The sequence below is a fragment of the Cynocephalus volans genome, chromosome X, assembly GCF_027409185.1.
Source record: "Cynocephalus volans isolate mCynVol1 chromosome X, mCynVol1.pri, whole genome shotgun sequence".
NCBI lineage: Eukaryota > Metazoa > Chordata > Mammalia > Dermoptera > Cynocephalidae > Cynocephalus > Cynocephalus volans.
The window spans coordinates 26,798,216-26,819,575 of NC_084478.1; the positions used below are offsets into that span (position 1 = coordinate 26,798,216).

General features: G+C 39.6%; 1 protein-coding gene across 1 annotated transcript in view; it reads left to right on the top strand.

The window, feature by feature from the left end:
- CDKL5 (cyclin dependent kinase like 5) overlaps nt 1-19,639 on the top strand; it is a 110,784-nt gene extending 91,145 nt beyond the window's left edge. Inside the window, exons 12-17 of the mRNA XM_063084019.1 lie at nt 1,404-1,505; nt 1,792-1,897; nt 4,675-4,798; nt 11,643-11,742; nt 16,669-16,788; nt 19,253-19,639. Of these exons, the coding sequence (XP_062940089.1) occupies nt 1,404-1,505; nt 1,792-1,897; nt 4,675-4,798; nt 11,643-11,742; nt 16,669-16,788; nt 19,253-19,639 (939 nt within the window). The remainder of the gene's footprint in view (nt 1-1,403; nt 1,506-1,791; nt 1,898-4,674; nt 4,799-11,642; nt 11,743-16,668; nt 16,789-19,252) is intronic.
- The last annotated feature ends 1,721 nt before the right edge of the window (nt 19,640-21,360 follow it).

The following is a 21,360-nucleotide window of genomic DNA, read 5'->3' on the forward strand; positions in this document are numbered from 1 at the left end:
AGATGGGAGATGGAAGTCAAGACCAGGCAAAGTATGCTAGCATTAAGCAAAGTGTAAAGCAGAGAAAAGAAAAACCAAAAACTGCTTAACTTAGAGAAAGGGCAAATGACTGGCTCTCTGAGAATTCTAGAAAAAGGATTTTTGTGAAAATGGTGGTTGTAAGCTAATTATAAACAATTGCTGTGGACTAAGCACAGATCTGACTGTTAGTGAAGTTGAAGTCCAGTTCAGGAGGTACAGGGCCAAGCTGCAAGAAAGTACAAGTTTGAAGGCACAAAGATGGCAGAAGGCTTGAAAAGTAACTAAAGCTGTGAGTGAATCATGGGAATCACTTTCATACAAACTATTGTGGCCACCTTCAAAAGCCTGCGGACTCTTACTGAGTTTAGGTTAGATGTCAATAGTTTGTTTTCTAAAATACTTTTCTAGAGGCCTTTGTAAACAATACAGGCAGCAAAAGTCAAATGAGATCTTGTCACGAAGTAGAAGAAAGGATATATTGGATGAATTCTTGCCGAGAATACATTTGGGGAGCAAGGGGAAGGAAGAATCACAGTTTAAATTTTAAATAAAATGTTTTTGATATATCACGTAGGCTGGAGGTAATACTCTTTCTGTGCGTAATATGCAGGTACACAATGCAGCTTAACTCTTCCTAATGACTTGGTAATTTTGTTCCTTAATCTTTTTTTCCAAGGGTAGAAAACGCTTACATTTTTTCCCTTCAGTGAACACCAGTGTGGACTGAGTGCTGTTCTTATCTTGTGAGTCACTTCCTTGAGAGAGGGAGTGGTGGCATCTGCGGAGATGAGCACTGTCATGATTATGGTTTAGAAAGTAAGTGGAACGTGAGTGCTGTCATCTGAGAGAAGATGAGGAAGAGAACTTAAGCACGTCAACTATTGTAGTTAGGGAATTTTAAGACAAAAATTAAGAGGACTTATTCTATTCCTTGATACATTAAAAAAACATTTGTTTTCATCTGAATCTACCATATCAGTCCTTCATGAAAAACAATTTTGGATCTGTACAATTCTTTTTGGAGAATTCTGCCTAAAATCTGCTAGAGAAATTTTGGATTAAATAATAGAATCTCTAATCAGAGTGCTGCTCAGAAGCATGACTGTCTAGATATTGGAAAGATAATTTTTTTGCTTTCAATAATTAATTGAACTATTTTCAGATAGTTCTACTTGCCTTAACTTTAATGAGAATTTCACTTCCCATCTCTATTAAATTTGACTTACTTTACATTCATCAGATGATTCACTCTTTTGTATTTTAGCCAACTAACATTTTTTATTTTAGCTGGTTAAGGTACTAGTATATCAAATAAAGGTCATCATGATTTTCATCCCTAGGAACAGGATGCTCTTATAAATCCTTTTGAATTTGAATTCCAGCCTGGAGAACAGCTCCCTCCAGAGATGACTGTGGCAAGATCGTCCGTTAAAGAGTCCTCCAGAGAAGGCACCTCTTCATTCCACACTCGTCAGAAGTCTGAGGTCTGAATTCTTCAGAGTTGCTACATTTTATAATAAAATATGTCTGTAAAGATTGTTCATTCTGCATCAATACAGCCTAACCTTTAACATTTATTCATATCCAGTCTCCTACAAATAAGTTGAACTGGCTTATAACATAAGTAGTTTTCCTCATGCAATGATCTTGAATTTTCTTTTAAACAGATCATTGAGTAAATTATACATTGATTAGGCAGGGTTCTAAATTTGTAGGCGACATTGTCATCAATGTAGGGTTTAACTTTTATAAATTTGTTTACTGCCTTAGAGTGGTGTGTATCATGACCCACACTCTGATGACGGCACAGCCCCGAAAGAAAACAGACATCTGTACAATGATCCGGTTCCAAGGAGAGTTGGTAGCTTTTACAGAGGTAAGCCTGCCCCTAGCAGCCACCAGGGTCCAGTCTCCTCTCTCCCTTACTACATGTTCACTGCCTTGCCTGACTTCAGACCAGCAATATTCTTACCTATGCTGTCACCTTCCAACAGTTCTCCCTGCCTCCAATCTCACTGTCTTAGTTCAGGCCCTCCTTGCTTCTGACTTGGTCTCCCCACCTAGCCACTTAACTGCTCTCCCTGTCCCCAAGGTACCCATTAAAAGTCACTGGAATGATCCTTCTGAAGCTGTGTTCTGACAATACCACTCATTCATTCAATTAAGTCATATTTGTCAATGTCACCTGTGTGCCTGGCACTGTTCTAGCTTGGAACATGTCAGTGAACAAGACAGCCAAAGATCTCCACCCTCACAGAGCTCACATTCTCGGGAGGTGAGGTGGGCAGGAAACATAATAATTACATGGAGCAATAAAAGGTAATAAGTGCTACCGGGGAAAAAAAATAGAGCTAGGCAACCCATTGCCTGCCACCGCCCAATCCCCTATCTCTCACCTGGTGAGAGTCCTTTGGTGGCTTCCCATTGGTATCAGGACAAAATCTGAATTCCTTGAGATGTCATTCCAGACTTTCCATGTCTGGCCTTTGCCATTCTCTCCAGTTGCCCCTTCCCCCAGCTTCTCTGGAGCCCAGCCTGTGGAATTTGCACAGGCCCTGCCCTCCTCTGGCCTGAAATGCACTCCTCTCCCTGCTGGGGCAGCTTGCTTTTGTTCCTTTCTTTAAGATCCTCTCTAGTGTGATGTCTTTCCTGCCCACCCCAAACAAAGTGAAGCATTTCCTTCTCTGTTCTACCCGTGGTACCTTGTCTTATAAAACACAGACCACATCACACTGATTCTTTGTCTGCATTTCTCTCTCATAAGGTTGTAAGCCCCTCAAAGATACTGAGTTCTCTCCATCTTTTCTGCTTTTTACATTGAGTAGCACAGTGCCTGGCACAATTTCATAAGTATTTGTTGATTGAATTAAAGAAAAGGTTCGAGAGTACTTGCACAACCTTGAAATTTATCTGACAACTAAAACAGATGCTTTTGGGATCATATGAACTTAAGAAACATTGATAGGGAAAGATAATCCCTTTGCAGAACTATGTAATGATAGACTGTAAAACCCTCAGATATCCCAGCTCCCTGGTGGGGAAATGGCAGTAAGCCCACAGGGCAGGAGCAGGGCCCTGGGTCGGCTCACAAAGCCTTCAAGCGTCACCACAGCCTCCCACACCCACGTTGCCTGACTTCTCACTCTTTCTGTGGTTTTAAGAGGACAGATTGGAAAGGGACAGGAATTGGGGGGGAGGGCGACATGAAGAACTGCTTGGTTATTTTAGTTAGGAAGCCAAGCTAAGTAAATGCATAGAAGTATTTATTCGATACTCAATGTATATTGAATGATTAGGCTACTCTGTTCCCTCCCAGCCCCACCTTGGAAAAAGCATAAAGCACTGAATGTGCCTTTTAATGCATTTTTTTTTCTGATACCATGATTACTTTAGAATCTTATGGGGCTAAACTTTTAATTCAGGTTAAAGTTAATAAAAATAAAATATTAACAGTGTACGTGAGCAAAAGCCTTTTCTTCTGTCAGTGTAAAGTCTTACTTCAAAAATGCACCACACATGTTATATACTTTAATATAAGATGTTAGTGGAGTTTTAAATTAATTAGTCTTTGACCTCTGGAAACAGTTTTATTTTGATTGCAAATGAATTAAATTGGTTAATATTGGAGACATACCTCATTTGTCTACCTCGATCCACTTCAGGGTTTGGCAGGTAGAGTATTTTAATTTTAAAAACTTCAGAAATAGAAGGAAAAGATGTAACTAGATGAAACATCTGGAGACATCTGTCACTTCAGTGATACTACTAAATCCTAGAAGATTTAGTGGATGTTTCCAGAATACTTCCCATTTTCATTCCTATTGGTCAAGAGTCACATGAAATGGTGTCATTTATCTTGATATACAGCATATTCCTTTTGCAGTGAAATTTGCAGTGTATTTTGATTTGTGGCCAAATTCAAAAATCGACAGGAAAAGTTAGTAAACCCTCCCCCCAAAGCAGAAAGGTGTTTACTCACATACATTATAGTTTAACTTTGTTCGTTCTTAAATTGAGAATTTAGAGAAAAATAACATTTTGTGCAAATAACCAAATTTGTTTGTAATTTAGTTTAAAAATATATGAGTGACGCTGCCTCCCAAGTGTCAAGGCTTAAACTGTGGTTTGTTCAATCCACCACACATGCAAGGGTACTTCAAAAAGTTCATGGAAAGATTTCTATTATCTTTTCATTCTATTTTTCCACAAATTTTTTTGTGTACCTTCATATTGTTAAGAATTTCTTCAGACTAAGAACAGATTTAGCACAGTTGACTGTGATAGGAAAGCCTTAACTTCAAAGAATGTCAAAACTGTGACAGGGGCTTGGAGGGATGGGGCTGTGATATTCATACTTTAAAACGTCCTACGATGTTCTTCAATTTACCAGCGGACAGGTCAGTTTCCTATTTTGAATACATGTTGCCCAGTATTAACTGACCCTTGCAGGTTAATGTTACAGTAGTCGGGGAGGGAGAATGTTCCTTGGAATGCCCCAACCTTTGGAAAACAGAAAAGCTCTGTTAAGAGCTGATGAGGATTTTTATGTATTTATCCGTTTTATTTGTGTTAGAAAGAAAAAATGCAATAGAATAACATGAGAACTGCTTTGACCAAAAGAGTACATCAGTGACTGACCTTTTTTTTATTCAGTGCCATCTCCACGTCCAGACAACTCTTTCCATGAAAATAATGTGTCAGCCCGAGTTTCTTCCCTACCATCAGAGAGCGGTTCTGGAACCAACCACTCAAAAAGACAGCCAGCATTCGATCCATGGTGAGTATTTGGTTTGTTTTTACTCTTCTTTTTTCTAATCGTAGATCTGAGAGTTAAAAGAAAGTGTGCATAACCTTTTCAGCATTCTCTCTAGGCTTTTCTTCCTCAAGAGAGATTGTTGGATAAGGAAAATGTGATTTGTCATTATTTGTAAGTTTTGAGTTTTTTTCAGGTTCAGCATTTATATTAAATATCATGTAAAAGAAAAAAATTTCCTGGATCAACAAATACCTGATAAGTCTTCCACTGCATTCTTCTGACATGAATTATGGCTTTTGCGGTCTTTGTCATTGAACCACATACACTTTGCTTAGCACTTCCTATGCACTGTCTCAGTCAGTTCTCACAATCGCCCTTTGAAGTAGTGGTTACTTCCATTCTACACATGAGGAAACTGAGGCTTAGAAAAGCTGAGGAACTTGTCTGGTGCTGGACAGTCAGTAGCACGGAGGAGAAAGCCAAGATTCAGGCCTCAGTGGGTCCACACACAGCTCGTGGTTTTCAACGCTTTGCCACCTGTCACTCAGGGTAAGAAGACAGAAATAAGGGAACTGCCCTTATGCCACCATACAAGCATAATGGTGGTAGTCACAAGTTCAAATGATGTGACAATTTTTCTTATCCTTTTATCTTTTTGTGTCCTATGTAATAAAAATTTAGGGAGAGAATTACAATGTATATCGAGTTCTCTTAGCAGATCTGTCTGGGGAGTCAGGACTTTTTTAAAAATAATAATAATGTAGACTTTTTATTCTCAGCTGCCCAGAAAGACTGCCCAGAATCTAGCTATGCGGGGTGTTTATATGTACTTCATAGAAGTTTACTAAATTCTCCACCAAGAGAAAAAGATAGAAAAAAGAAAAAGAGAAAAAGACATCACTGTAACACACTGAACTTAGAAGAAGACCATTGTGTCAGAAAGTCCGTCTCTGGTGTTTGTTGCCAGAAGTAACGGAAGAATTCTATGTCAGTACTTCTGACCCTATGTGGTTTCACAATTTGGATTCTGTTGGCAGGGTTTTAATCAAGGTTTCAGTGCCCTGTGGTGAAAATTACTTTATTCTTAAAACAAAATAAAAAACATATTTAAAGCTGTAAAAACACTTTTTCTATAAAAGCACACTTTACATCCGTTGCCTTATTTATAAAATGAGAGTCTTAACATTAGTGACTGAAACTTTAGATTTTAGAAATAGGATATCTTGATTGACATCAACTTCTAGCCATGTGACTTTAACCTATCTGTCCCTCGGTTTCCTCAACTGTAAAATAGGGCTACGAATAGCACCTCCCTCATCGGGTTCTTGTGATAATTACATGACGTAGTACATAAAAAGCACCTGGAACGGTGCCTGGCACCCTAAGGGCTCGTTAATGTTAGTGACTGTAGTTAGCACTAATGTCTCCAACTTCAGTATGACTTGTCAGGTGTTTCCCCTCCGCTTAATGTAGCTGATCAACTTTGGCATGTTCTTCCTCCATGTCACTGTTTTATGTTCCCTAGAATGTGGAAAAGATCTAGTATGCATCGACCTGAGAGCACAGGTGCAACTTCTTTTAGTTACCGGTGTTGCCCATTTTCAGGTGTGGCTTTGAAAAGCCATGAGAATAGTGTCTAAATTGTGAGAACACAGAAGAACAGAAGGAATTGGTTTTCTTATAGTCATTGCGTAATGAAGTGGTGATGGTTTAAAAGAACATCAAGTACAGATTACCATAGTCCTACGAAACTTAGGTAAATCAGATAAAAACTGAATCCAAATGTAAAATAGGCAGTAAGTAAGGTGCTGTTTCTGTCTTTTTGATGGTCAGTTTCAGTAGAACTGGTTCAGACATGGATATGTGTAGAAACCTGAAAACAGTTGCTTTAAACCAAATCAGAGGCACAATTGGGCCATTGAACTTTGGCCATGTCTTCATCAGGTCATCCCTACTCTAGTATTGCTGTTACGAGCCTTGAGAGAGTTCCAGAATTATCAGTGATGAAGTGGCTCTTTTGCTCTCACTACCCCTCAGGGTAATGCTGCTGTAACACTTCTTCATGCAGCATGTATAACTTAGTGTTAGTCATTAATTAAACTTGACTCATCTTGATATTTTTTCTTTAACATGATCTCTGATTGGTTCACCATATTCTTTATATTTGAGAGAAATGCACATTTGGTAGCTGTTACAAAAACATAAAAGAGACTTGTTATGGTAACGTAGAGAATTGCTGTTCCTAAATTATCACTTACCTAAGGGCAGTCTATTTCTCCTTGATATTAGTACTTTAAGTTTCTTTTGGGAGGAAGATATTTGTACAGTGCACACATTTCTTGCAATGGAGAAATCAAGCTACAATGTCATATTTTAAAGTGATGAATAGACAATGTAGTGTAATATCCAGAGCTGTTATGCTGGCCATCTCTGCTATCTAGAACCCACTTAAGAACTGGGAGATAGGTCAAAATATCTCAGAACAAGAAAAGAAGAGTTAATGCCATCAGCTCCATCATCTTCACTAATAAGATAATACCTCGACCCTCACTCGGACCCCATTTCTTCTATGTCCAGTTTTGGCAGTTAGCACTGAGGTTATCAGGCTAAGAAATGTTCCAGGTAATAATACAGTGCGGAGGGGGAATGATCCCAAGCAGTAGCTGTGGAGAGAAGCATGTGTTTCTCTCTTTTCTCAGGCCCCCAGTGGGAAAATCATACAGATCATAGATATCCACGTAGAGTGTATATTTATGAAATAGGCAGCTCTCACTTTGCTTGAAAAGACATCAAAGTATATAAATACATTTAGAAAGACTGCCGTCAAAATTGGGTTAGAAATTGACACTTAAACAGTAAGCCAAATTAATGAGAAATCCCACTAGTTAAGATAAAGAATTGCTGTAACTTGCGTAATCCCCATTTTTTTCTTATAAAGTTATGAATATGTTGGTGTCCAGTATTGCTTGTCACCATAACTCAGAATTACTCCTGCAGAACTTTTCACTCACTTTCTCTTCTCACACACGAGCTGACCACCCCAGACACAGTGCCAGGGGAGGGGAGGTGGCAGGGAAAGTGGCACAGAGGAATGCCCTTCACCTCTCCAACTTACCTTCCACACTGCTGCCAGAGGGATTGCACTAGAGCCCCCTAAGTGTGACCCTGTCGCGTCCTCATTCCCTAGCTGTCAAATCTCTGGCTGTCGTGTGTCGTCCGCGCCCCCATGAGTCTGTGAGCAGCTTGAGTGCAGTCAGACTCCTTGTTCTCTTTCTCTCTGTATCTTCAACACCTAACACAGGGTTTGGCACATAGAAAGTACTCAGTAAATATTGGTTGACTTTGATGAAGTCAGCTTTAATCCTTCCTTCATGTAGGTGAGTCTTTGGAATTCTCTTTCCTCTTGATCCCTCATGGAAATAGCTGTCACATTAGAAAACGTCCGAGTCCCATGACTGTGCAGAAAGGCGCCTGTTTTGGTCCCATCCCCCTCCTCTCGTGCAGTTTGGATGGGATAATGAGCCAGGTGACTGGGTGGGTGATCCTACTCAAACTTCTATCCACGAGACTTATGTGAACCCCACACTTAGGCTTCTCCTGCACTGCCCCTCTTCAGCCCACTCAGCACAAAGCTGCTGCCGGGACCAGGGGGAGTCGCAGGGACCAGAATGCGCAGATGAGGGAAATGACTGGCCACACTCTCACCCATTTGGCTCAGGGCCAGTCGTCCATGTTCAAGGCTCATTCGTTATTCCTTTATACAGCACACAGCTTTTCAAGTGCCCGTGTGCCAGGCAGCCTCTCTGCGTCTCTCCATCTCTCTCTCGGGCTTTTCTCCCCCAGTTTCTCTGTTCCTCCTCTGGATATGTATGTTTCTGTGTAGCTTCTCCCTTGCTTTGTTTTTTCTTTCTCTGTGTCTCCCTGTCTTCTTCTCTCTGACTTCCTTCTCTGCCTTTTGTGAAGCAAACATACACATGCTCCACCACTAGTTGTTACCACCAAAAGGAATTTATTTTATTTTTCCTTTTGGCCTCTGAGATCTTTCCCTGCCTGGATCTTAGCCCTACCACATCCGCTCAGCTTCAGCTTGAAAATGGTTTCCTCATCATTCCTCCTTCCCCTCCTGGGCTCTAGTTTACCCAGCACCTCTGAAGAGACCTTGCAGAGGATCTTTGACGCATCTTCCCTGTGTTTGGGGTACCCAACACTGCAACAGCCAAACTGCAAACACCAAGCTGTTTTTCTTGCTCCTCCTCCTGCCCCAGCCTCTCACTTTCATCTTACTCTATTTCATCCTGGATGGACTCCTCTCCCATGCAAAATCCCACTTCCACCTAAGCCTGGTGTCTACAGCCTCTGTCTCCTCTCATGCCCACAGGAACGTTCTCCTGCAATGCTGTGCTCGTTCTGAGATGGCACTCATGATAAGCATGTCCCTTTAAAGAGTTGCTACATTGACAGAAAACACTCTTACCTCCACGCACTTTTGGTATTTTGTTAGACTTTCACTCTGGTTGCCAAAAACTTCTGCCTGTTAATCTGAATATTCTGTTGTGCTTCTAGGTTATATGTAGATACCACCATGCAAGGGCATTAGCTGTAGCATAAGCATGTAATTTTTTAACTTCTGAAAGTTACAAAACATTAAAAATAGTATTGCTGGTTAGACTAGATGCTCTCTGAGGTTCCTTTCAATCTGAAGAGTCATGCTTTTGTGATTCCAGTGAACTACACTGTTCTATGTTCCCTAACACCCTCACGTGACTGAATGCTGTGGCTTGGAGTTAGCTTAGGGCAGTCTGTCTTTAGGCCCCATGCAGAAGGGTTTTATCTCCTTAATCCCAAAAGTGCTTGTCATAAGAAACTTTGACCAAATTCCCAGGGCCTAGGCCCAGTCTGTCATTGGGATGAGTATTTTTCCCAATAGTACAACACTGCATTTAAAGAATCTTTAACTTTTCACCATTCCATTCTCATCCATTCCATCATGTCTCAAGTCTTCTAGCTTTCAGAATTGTAAATGCTTCATTCTGAGTTCCTATGCTAGTTACTTTATTGGCTGTGTCATATTACAAAACTTATACTTCAGAACTTGGAACTCTCTCAGTGATTTTTAAAATTAAGTCCTAATGTGTTTCAGGAACACTTGGGCTTACAGTACCTGTTTTTACTTCCCTGGTATTCCCTTTAAGTTTCAGGCCACTTTAGAAGAAATGGTCATTGCTTCTTCAAGCAGGCATGGTTTTTACTTCTCTGTCTCTTCCCTTGTTGTCTTTGATTTTCAGTTCTTGGTTTTTAAAATAAATTTTCTATGGTTTGTAAAACCTATTTATTATACCTGTAGCTCATGTTTGTTGTTGAAAATTAAAAAGAAGAAACTATAAGTTAATAATCCTACTATGCAGATATGATAGCAATTAATATTTTTTTTATTTTCTTCCTGCTTTTAAAAAAATGCATATAGGGCCGAGCCCATGGCGCACTTGGGTGAGTGCGGCGCTGGGAGTGCGGCGACGCTCCCGCCGCGGGTTCGGATCCTATATAGGAATGGCCGGTGCACTCAGTGGCTGAGTGCCGGTCACGAAAAAGACAAAAAAAAAAAAAAATGCATATATATGTACACATGTATACCTTGTTTTATACAGTTGGGCTCATCCCATATAGAAAATTTTGAATCCTGCTGTTTTCACTTAATATTGTCATTTGAATATTCCTTCTACTATTGAATATTCTTTGAAGGTGTGATTTATTTTTAAGAGCTTCATAATGTTTCTGTCACTTAGATCTGTAATAGTTTATATAGACGTTTTCTGCCTTTACACATATTTAATCAAATAAAGGCAGGGTACTGCTTTGCTTATATTTTCTTAGGTATTCTAGTAACTTTATCACTGTTAGGCATTCTAAAACCATAAATATGAATTAACTCTGTCACTTTTAACATTTCTACCATTCTTGATTTTAGGGAATAGCTAATAGAAGAAATCCAATTATTTGAGAAAGTGGCTTTCCTCACATAGGTGTTCAAATTTAAAATAGAAACCATGAAATGTGCATTTTTCAGGAATAACACCAGTCGAGTTGCTTTTTCTGTAATTAAATTAAGTAATGTAGGTCCTCTTTTAATGTACAAGTAGCCAGCTTGTTAATGCCAAGGTGTCCTGTTTCCTGTCTTTTAATATTTTCTAATTTTATTAAAATATCTGCTGGTGTTGGTGGTATTAAGCTTAATGTCAGTATTTTCAGTTAGGAGCTTTTTTCTTCATGAGTGTTTTGTATTAAAGCATTCATCTGGTCTACTTTTTATTCTTGACTTTTTAAAATTTAATTTTATAAATAAAAGGTTTGATAAATAGGAATGTTCCCATTTCGGGCGATTTTTCCTTTTATTTATAATGTTTCTGTAGCAGCATTGATTTTTATGTTCAATATCTTGGCAAGCCACTAATAGTAAACTTGTTGAGCTGGTTTTAAAAAGGTAAACAGAGAAATGAGGATATTGAAAAATCTTTTTGCTTCTCCCTTAGAGGGTACAGAAAAGGCATCCTTTAAGCCGTGTATTTTGCAGAATATCTAATTCTGAGGTTTCCAATAGCATGGAAATGGTCCTGCAGCACAGTTACAGATCATTTGTAGTAATGCTCAAATTACTATTTGAGAGAGCCTGTGCCAAAGGATAATCATTAACCATGGTTGATTAGATTGGGTTCCTCCTGTGCTTTTTTAGAGGCTCTTTACCTATGTGCTTGATTCTCCATGTCTATTCAAACTTGGTGTCATGCATGTTCAGTCTTCATTATATTTGTCACACAATGGCAAGAGAATGATTGAAAGATCAATATGATAAAAATGTCTTCTCATTTAGGAAAAGTCCTGAAAATATTAGTCATTCTGAACAACTCAAGGAGAAGGAGAAGCAAGGTTTTTTCAGGTCAATGAAAAAGAAAAAGAAGAAATCTCAAACAGTAAGTGGATGGCCAATTGCTATATATAATGGCATACATTTCTGCATTATTCTGTGGATACTTTATACTTTGTACATGGCAATCAGAATTAATTATTTTCTATTGAGACGACATGTGTACACTGTATATGTCTCTTTCTGAAAGTGTCGATAACTATCCTCCTCTCACAGAGCCTTTTCTAGAGTCAACAGATTCTCCAGGCATAGAAGAAATTTAATTTGGATGAGAGAGAACACATTAAGCCTCTCTCAATAAACTTTTTATCCATGTGGATTTATATTCACATAAAAACTATGAAGATGCAGGATTTGTTTCTCTCTGAGGGGTTTAAAGATATGCGAAAACTTAGGAAATGTTTTTGATTTACGTTTAAATTTTGAAATTCATAAATAACCATCATTCCTTATTCTTTCCTGGCTGGTTATAGAATTCCCATGTTGACAAGTGCGTTTCTGGGCTGTATAGTCACAGAGGACAGATTGCGTCTGACATTTCAGGGCTTGCCTTAGTAGGAAAACATGTTTACCTTGTGATTGCACTGTGAGCTGGAACATAAACCCTTATCCCCTGGGAGCCCACTGCCTGAACAAAGGGCTCGCTCTAAGGGACCACTCCCCTTGCTTCCCTGAACCACCCGAGCAGCAATTCTGCTGGCTAGTGACCAAGCAGAGATTCTCCTAACTAGTGACCAAACGTGGAAAAACCAGGCCTCTGGGACAGCAGCAGGAACAGTTCTTCACCCAAGTAAGGCCTGCTTCCCCCTTTGCTTTATAACACCTTCAAGACTAGACAAGGTTGGGTTAGCCATTTTAAATGGTTTTGTTTCTGGTTTTACTTCATACATGATTTACTCTCATTTATTTCAAGAGGAAGAAGATGTAGTTACAATGGCTTGTTCAGATGGACTTCATTAATTTCATCTGTAAAATGAGTAGATTAGACTCGATGTTTCTGAGGCCCTTTCCATTCTGAAAACTCTAGGATTATGGCTCAATAGCAAATAAAGATGAGGTAGATGGTGCAGATTGAATATCTCTTTTCCGAAATGCTTGGGACCAGAGTGTTTTGGGTTGTGAATTTTTTCACCTCTTGAAATATTTGCATTATACTTATCAGTTGATCATCCCTAATCTAGAAATCCAAAATCCGAAATGCTCCAGTGAGCATATCCTTTGAGCGTCATGTAGATACTCATGTTTCAGATTTTGGAGCATTTTGGATTGTTGCATTAGAGATACTCAGCCTGTAGCAGCAAAATATTCAATAACCTGAAGGATTTTTATCTCACAGATGTTCTAGAATTGTTAACAAAGCCCTTCCTAGATTATCTTTTGCATCATTCTTTCACTTGCTTGTTTGTTAAATTTATATATTTCATTATAAAATAAACAAAGTTTGTTTTAAATAATAATCATTATAGTACAATTTCGTTTTCTGACTTAACAGTATCTCTATCTGCACACACACATACACACACAAAATATGAGGGGTCTTCCAAAAGTTCATAGAAAATATTACTGTATTTGTTACTTAGACTGGATGAACAAATAGACCTAATTTAACCTAGATATGCTTAAAGTATTTAAAGTGCTTGTAAAGCAAAACTATTATCATTGCCTATTATCTATCATAAACATTTAACTTCAGCTACCTCCTCCTGACTGCTGTTATTTTCATTTTGGGCTTTATGTTCTTAACCACAGGTCTACAGCTATTGTGGTTAAGTGGTAGAAAATAGTAAGTAAGGATCAAGGAACTGAAGATGTTTTTTATGTATAGATTTAAATTTTGATGTCTGTTTGCCTTAGACCAACATTAAACTTAAAGCTCTGGCTCACTGTGGCATGAGTATGTACATGTTGATCGACTTTATTCAGGATTTGGTTCAAATTTTAGATATTTAAATAGTATAGATTAGGGTAAATAGGGAAATTACTATTCTCTAATATCCTCTCCACTTAAACTTTTTGTTAGGTTTTTATGTTTCATTTTTGATATGTAAAATAACTGCAGAATATCTCTGCACAGGCCATAATGCCTTAAGCCTTCCAAACCAAATATTGATTGTACCTCTGCATTTTTTAATTAAAAGAAAAAAAATGTAAGAGCTTTGAAATCTCGAGTCACGTTTCCAAAGAGCATTCAGTACAGCCTGCCAGACCTAAGGCTCCTAAGCCTGACATTGGGTTAATTTTGCCTTCTTTGAATGAGCATGTAAATATAATTAAAGTTAATATTTTTTGTTACTTTCTAGAACTCAACAAAAGGAAACTAAGTAAAACAAGCTTTGAAAGATTTAAGGCATTGTGGCCTTTCAAAAGATTTTAAAAAATGGAAGTCTGATGCCCAGTGCATGTAGAGAAGGATGACATTTTAAAGCTGAGGTAGACATTTTAAAGCTGAGATAGATCCTAAATCTAGTTTAACCCCTTTATTTCACTATAATAGGAACTGAGCCCAGGCAAGTTGTGACCTGCCCAAAGTCACACAATCAGTTGGGAGAACTAGAGGTGGGTTCTCCTCTAGTGATATGCTAAGTGATGATGCGAGTCCAGGCATAGGCCATGCCATGGGCCACCTCTGTGGAGAGCCTCTGGCAGCCCTCTTCTCACCTCCCAAGCAGTGCAAGTTAAACCCTTCCCTGGGGTTCCCATCATTGCAATAGGAAAATATTTATGGGATATTTTACTTGAATGTCTTCATACACACATCCATAAAAGATGGTCTGAATACTTTCGTATACATCCTAGTTCTCTGACAACTGAGATATCCAAAACAGGGAAAAATAGTGCCAAAAAATAATTCTGTATTGTAAAGGTGCTTGCTTTGACTCGAGCAAATCTGGAAGCTGCCTGGGAAAATCTGGCTTCAGTTACATATCCAGAGAGTTACATAAGCCCTCACAGCATATGGTGACTTTACTAACTTGGTAATTGTATCCTAGTTAGTTAGTATCTCAACTTGTGATGATGCTTCAATTTAAAGGTTGAACTTTCTGTTTCTTCACTTTGGAAACCAGTATTCTCAATTGTGCCAGATATGCAGATATTTTCCATTGGGTAAATATTTCTTAACAGTGGCTTTTTATACATTAGTATCCCACAGCAGTGGTATTCCTCTTCCAAGTGATGTTTTCTTCTGGTTCAAGAGTTGGTCAAGTTTGAAAGGCTTTGCGGTATCTTTTTCTTTTCCTAATAGGTAGATTATAGGTGGATTTTTTTAGTTGCTGAAGTCCTCTCTAGCAATTAGGAAAAGGTTGAAGTTTATCAGTAGCTCCTTAAACACAATTCTTTATTATAATCTGATGGTAAATAAATTCTTAAATTTTTTGTAAGCTTTATGTGAGTAGATGCATGTAGGTCTCTGGGCATTCCTACTGTAGGTATTGATCACGACCACATATTAGAAGAAGTTTGTGCTTATCTTGAATTTACATTATTGACATCTTCATGTCCAGCTGAGAAATGACACAGAACCTCTCTAGATACACAGCACAGATTCTTTCAGCGACCGTTAATATTTAACAATTTGAGGGCTTCCAAGGGATCGTAGTTTCAATAAAAGCACCTTTTTTTTTTTTGCAATTAGTTTATTTGTATCTTATATTGCAGACAAATTCCACCAGCGGGGAGAATCCAAGCATCAAGAAATCCCTCTTTCCTCTTTTTAATTCAAAGAATCATTTAAAGCATAGCTCTTCTTTGAAAAAGCTTCCTGTAGTCACTCCGCCCATGGTACCCATTTTTACGTATGGTAGCCCTGAAAACTCCAGTAAACTTGTTTTACTGTTGACAGCAGCATGTCTTTTTTTCATGGGGTCATATTCTCTTTATGCTAGTTAAGTACCTGAGCCAGTTCCATAAATTCCCTGCTATGTAAATTCTTTGCCATTCTGGATTTTCTGAATCAGTTAAGGTTGAAGCATAAACAAACTAGTGAAAAGCTAGTTTGGATTGTCTAAACAGCCAATTGTTGGCAGACAGCATTCATAAAATCCTTTATTTCCTATAAAGAATTTGATTAACATTTACAATTAACAAATGTCTTTGCATTTGGCTCACGAAGTTTAACACTTGATTGGCAGTTTGTTTTTTTGAAACCAAGTTGAATTGACCAAATTGAGCTAGCAGGCTCTATGAAAAAGCAGCTTCTCTTAGTTGGTGACTTGCTCTTTCCTTGCCTGGCTCTAGCTTTTGCTGGTCACTTAGTTTAAAGCCAGGGCTTTTCCTTGGCATTTGGCATTATTCTCCTGCATTCACCAAAATTGGTGAATAGACCAATTGCATTCATTGGAATTTGGGACACAAATTTCCAGCATTTTCCTAATCATAACACTAGACCCAGATTTACTGGGTAGGGGTTTGGGAATATGATTCAAACCAATCTTTCCCACTTTGCTATCCTTGAAAGCCCACTAGACTTCTTTGGCACCAACAAATAGAGTGTTTGGATCATATTCCCAGCAGGAAAAAAGTTTTGTTTTATTGAACTGGTTCATAACCTAACTGCAATGTGAAATGAGGATACGACAGCAATTCCTGGTACAGCCCAGTTTAACTGCTCTCTCTTACAGCGACTAAAACTAACAGCATGGGAATGTTTTAAGGGTTGAGGTTTTAACAAAACTGCATGATATCTGTCAATTTTTCCTAATGCAGGGAAAATTATTAAGAGGGCAGCAGATTTTAACTAGCATCACTTGCATTGTGAACATTGGGAGAGTTGTGGTTTCTTTGTATTGGATTGTTTTTTTTTAATTTTTTTTGCTTTTTTTTAAAAAAATTTTTTTTAATTTTTTTTTTTTTGGTTGAATTTTGGTTTGGTTTGATTTGCTTTTTGGTTTGGTTCTCCTCTTGGGTGTGGTTGCATATCTTAATTAGGCTTATTAGTGTGCTTTTTTGAGTCCTTGTCCATATTTTGCTCTAGGTGCCCAATTCTGATGGCCCCGATCTTCTGACACTACAGAAAGCCATTCACTCTGCTAGCACTCCAAGCAGCAGACCAAAGGAGTGGCGCCCTGAGAAGATCTCAGATCTACAGACCCAAGTGAGTGGAGCCTGACAAGTCTTTGACTCTTCAACTCTGCAGTGACTTTCGGTACCGGGGGCAGGGCAGGGTAGAGAAAACTTAGCCTCTCAGTGTTACAACAAGGCTGAGAACCTCCCCAAAACAGACTCTCATTAATAGCCAGATGCATCTTGGGAGTCAGGATGAATCTTGCTTCAGTGACCCACGTCTTATTGGGAAAAAAGCAAGCTTCCATTAGCCTTCATCTGGCTGGGGGAGAGGGGTGTTTGGGAGAAGTCATAGTCCCAGCCAACAAATACTGTACAGCCCAGGAGAGAGAGAAAATCCATAAAGAACCATAATTTGTGGTAGTAAGTGAGGCGTGCCATAAAATGTTGGGGAGGATGGATGGAGATGGTGGGAAGATTAAGGTTTTGTTAAAGGTGGTAACATACAACAAATTGGGCCTTGGGAGTCAGATATGAGAAGCTTTCTGGAAAGAATATTTCAACTTTTAGAATCCATACTATTTTTGACAGAAAACAGGCAAACAGTTGCATTAGGAACTGCATATTAGACAGTATTACATAGTTGCATTTATCTGGCATAATGGAGAAATAAGCAGAAACTGAATGAGTAGATTTTTCAGGTAACTGAGGTTTATCTCCTTTAAACAACTATATTGATTGAAAATATTTTAATAATTTATCTTTCCAGTATCCCATAATGAACATAGTAACATAATCTACCTTGTTTTTTGATCATATTCAGCATTTTATAAATCCATTATTCCTCTGTACTTGAATTCCTAACAACCCTCATGAGCTTTTGAGGCTGTAGGATTACTTGTGCCTGTAAACGTGCACAGATTTCTGTATTGTGGGGAGAGAGGGGTCTGCTTTTTGTAGGTTTTCTGCTTACTTCCTTTAATTATAGGCTTTTACTTAGAGCTGCTGACCAGGAGTTCCCCAGATTGCCATTCTTTTTGCCCAACCATTTATATTTTATGCTTCTAACATAATATGTGATGGGGGTCAGAAGGGGCAGAGAGAACTAGATATCCAAGTTGATCGGACAGGCCCAAAGAGGGCCTGATGTGCTATTCCCAATTTCAAAAAAAAAAAAGGGAATATGGGGCTTTAGAACCTTCTTTGTGAAACCATTTATTTTGCCAAGAAGCTCTTTTCAAGTAACTTTATATCTCCAGCCAAATCTGGATTGTTGTAATTACTCAATAGTTATGTGTGGTCAGGGCTGTAAAAATCACCAGGGGTCTCATCGTGTTATCATACCAATTTAATAAAAAACAAAACACTTCTGCGCACTTACAGTGCACAGTGTACTGTGCTACCTCCTGTGGGGAGTACAAAGCTTTCTTGGAAAAACTTTGGAATGGCAATGGAGGATACTTCCCCAGGAACGATTTCTACTTGAGTCAGTTCTCAAGCCATTTACCTTGGGTTTCAGTGCCCTGTTCCTTCAAATCTTGTGTTCCTTGAGATCTTCAACATTTTATTCAAACTTTGTTGAGCCCTTTGCATGTCCCTTGTGCCATGGCACTCAAAGGATTAGCAGCCCCTCAGGACTAGGTTTGTAGCCTCAGCGGCAGATTCCAGCAGTAGTGACTGGCCATGAATTTCTGTGTGTTTTCCATGCCTCTTCTGATATTGACCCTCATACCTCCGAGGCAGAGATAGGGGAAGAAGAGAGTGAACCACCTTTTACCGTTGAGGAGCCTGAGGCTCAGGAATTGTCTGAGAATAGTTGACCAGTAAGGGGCGGAACACTTCCAGGACCCAGCCTCTGCCTTGAAGCCAGTATCCCTCCACAGTGCAGCATCCTGTGGGGCCTTTGGCCAGCAGCCACACCGTGGGCAGGCAATCAGGCAGGCAGGCAGGCAGGGCCGCTGTGAGCCCATGTTAGGAATTGAAGGCCTCCTGTGAATGAATTGTCTTTTAGATTCTCTAGAGATTTTACTTGTCTCTCTGTGCTTTGCATTTTTAATGTCCAAACCTTACCCTCCCCGCCCCGTCACCCCAAAATAAAAACATAAAAGTGCAACAAGAGCATTTGGATTTTGCAATATCAAAAGAAAGGGAAAATAGGAAGTTTGGGCCTGTGAAATACAAGGGGAAGCATTATGTGGAGTTTCAGGGAAGTCTTCTCACAAGGCAGAGGCATCGCCCTTCTTTCGTTCGTTCTCCTTCCTGCTGGTTGAAGCATGAGAACCCATGGTAAAGATAGGACACAGACAGGAGCCTGGGCCTGTGATCGGCCGCCATACCAACCCTAGATGTCATAACTAGACTTCTAGGCTTTTACATTAAAGAACAATCTTATTTGAAGAAAACACAAAGAACAGATATGACTGGACTAGTCCCTCCTCCCGCATGCTTGCCCTCCCTGGCTACATCCTGTCATCTCAGATCTGAGCTCCATTTCCTCCCAGCTTTATGGTCTACTCTAAATTAAATCCTACATGTACTCTCCTCCTCTCTTTCAGAGCCAGCCGTTAAAATCACTGCGCAAGCTGTTACATCTCTCTTCAGCCTCAAATCACCCGGCTTCCTCAGATCCCCGCTTCCAGCCCTTAACAGCTCAACAAGCCAAAAATTCCTTCTCAGAAATTCGGATTCACCCCCTGAGCCAGGCCTCTGGTGGGAGCAGCAACATCCGACAGGAGCCCACACCAAAGGGCAGGCCAGCCCTCCAGCTGCCAGGTCAGATGGATCCTGGTTGGCACGTGTCCTCTGTGACCAGGAGTGCCACAGAGGGGCCTTCCTACTCTGAACAGCTAGGTGCCAAGAGTGGGCCAAACGGGCACCCTTATAACAGAACAAATCGCTCACGAATGCCAAATCTGAACGATTTAAAAGAGACAGCCTTGTAACTTGTGCTGGCGGGGTGGGGGGAGCGGGGAGGGTGGGCAAGCCAGGTGGGAGGGGAAGGGTGGGGTGGGCTGGGGAATGGGCTGGGCCAGTGGTGAGCCAGTATTTTCAGCTTTATGAAGGTGTGTGCAATATTGCATGTGTGGGGCCACCTGGCTCCTCACAGCTGCAAATGCTAGTCAGGGATCTTAGAGCCACAGGGGTTCCTTAGGGACCACCACTCCCCACAGGTCTTGGGTGAGAATGGATAGAGTGTGCCATGGAGGAAGAAGAAATTCTTGCCCGTTTCTCCCCCTTACATTCCAGCTTTAGTGCAATCTCTGTTGAACTTGGGAAGCCAGGATGTGTCCTGGCACTGCAAGGGATAGAAAAATTTGTGTTGACCGATGCCCTTACCATGTATTTTCTTCTGCCTAGACTAAATGTGGGGTTAATTGTAATCCAAGAGTATCCCTTCGAAGGGTTAGCAGATAAACTGTATGTCTTAAATTGTTTTCTAAACTTCCATATTTGATAGGATTTGTAACATTTATTTATAATTAATATTGTACTGTTACAATCATACCTTTTATGTTATAATGTAGTTATTTTGAGCTGTTTGGAACATTGTGAAGCAGTGGGACAGCTACAGTAGTTTCTATAAAAACTAAACAGTAACATTTATATATTGCATCAGGAGTATTTTATTCTATATATAAATATATATATATGGTAAATATCTGTCTGTTTTATAAATATAATCATTTAAAGAAAGTATCGTTATGACACTATCTGCCATATTTTTATACATTTGTGATATGAAGTAAGTATTATACTTCTAATAAAGGGAGTTGAATTGTGGCTACATGTGACTGTAACAGTATAAATCTTGCTCAACTTTTAGGCCCTAGCAGTAGCCTCGAGACATGATCCTTGGTAGCAGACGAGATGCAGCATCTCTTTCCAAATCTGCAGGGGAAGAAAGTGGGATAGGCCAGTGAGAATCCCAGCAGACCTCGTTTCTGTCCTCACACACTTGGCTCCTGTTTGTGTCCAGGGACATTACTTGCACGCAAGGGGAGAATAGTTTGAGGCGTAACTCGTGGGTCTTTGCAGGAGAATGTGCTCTTCCACTTAGCATTAGTGTAGAGTATAGACCAAAGATTTGCCAGTGAACATTCCTTGTGAGGTTGTAAGGAGGCACCTGTCTGCAGATTTTGCAAACCAGCTCTATGCTCATGAATACTGTCCACTGTCCTGGAGACTCTTGGCTGGTGGAGTGTGAGATTCATGTGTGGCGTTTCTATTTCGAAATGCTTCCTTTGTTGTTATTGCTCTTTCCAATATGTTTTAAAGGCTCCTGAAGCAATTCCAGATGTAGAGAAAATTGCTATATCCATTTTTCTTACTGGGACTTTCCATTTATAACAAGGTTATCACACACACACACACACACACACACACCCATCAGAACAGGATCTATCTTTCCCTCATTATATCTCTTTCAACTCCCAAGTTACTCCCAAGTATCATCAAGGCCTTTGGCCAGTAAGTGTTATACTGCAGTGTCTCTGGGCCATCCTTGACAGAAATCACCCAACACTATCATCTATCAGTAGTATTAGATTTTTGGAAGTAGTTTCTTAGCAATAATGTTTTTAATGGTCCCTCTTACCCCTCAAAGAGGTAACTTCTCAGTATTAATCACTTGTTCCAGAATTCTGAGTGTCACCCCCTGAATTAA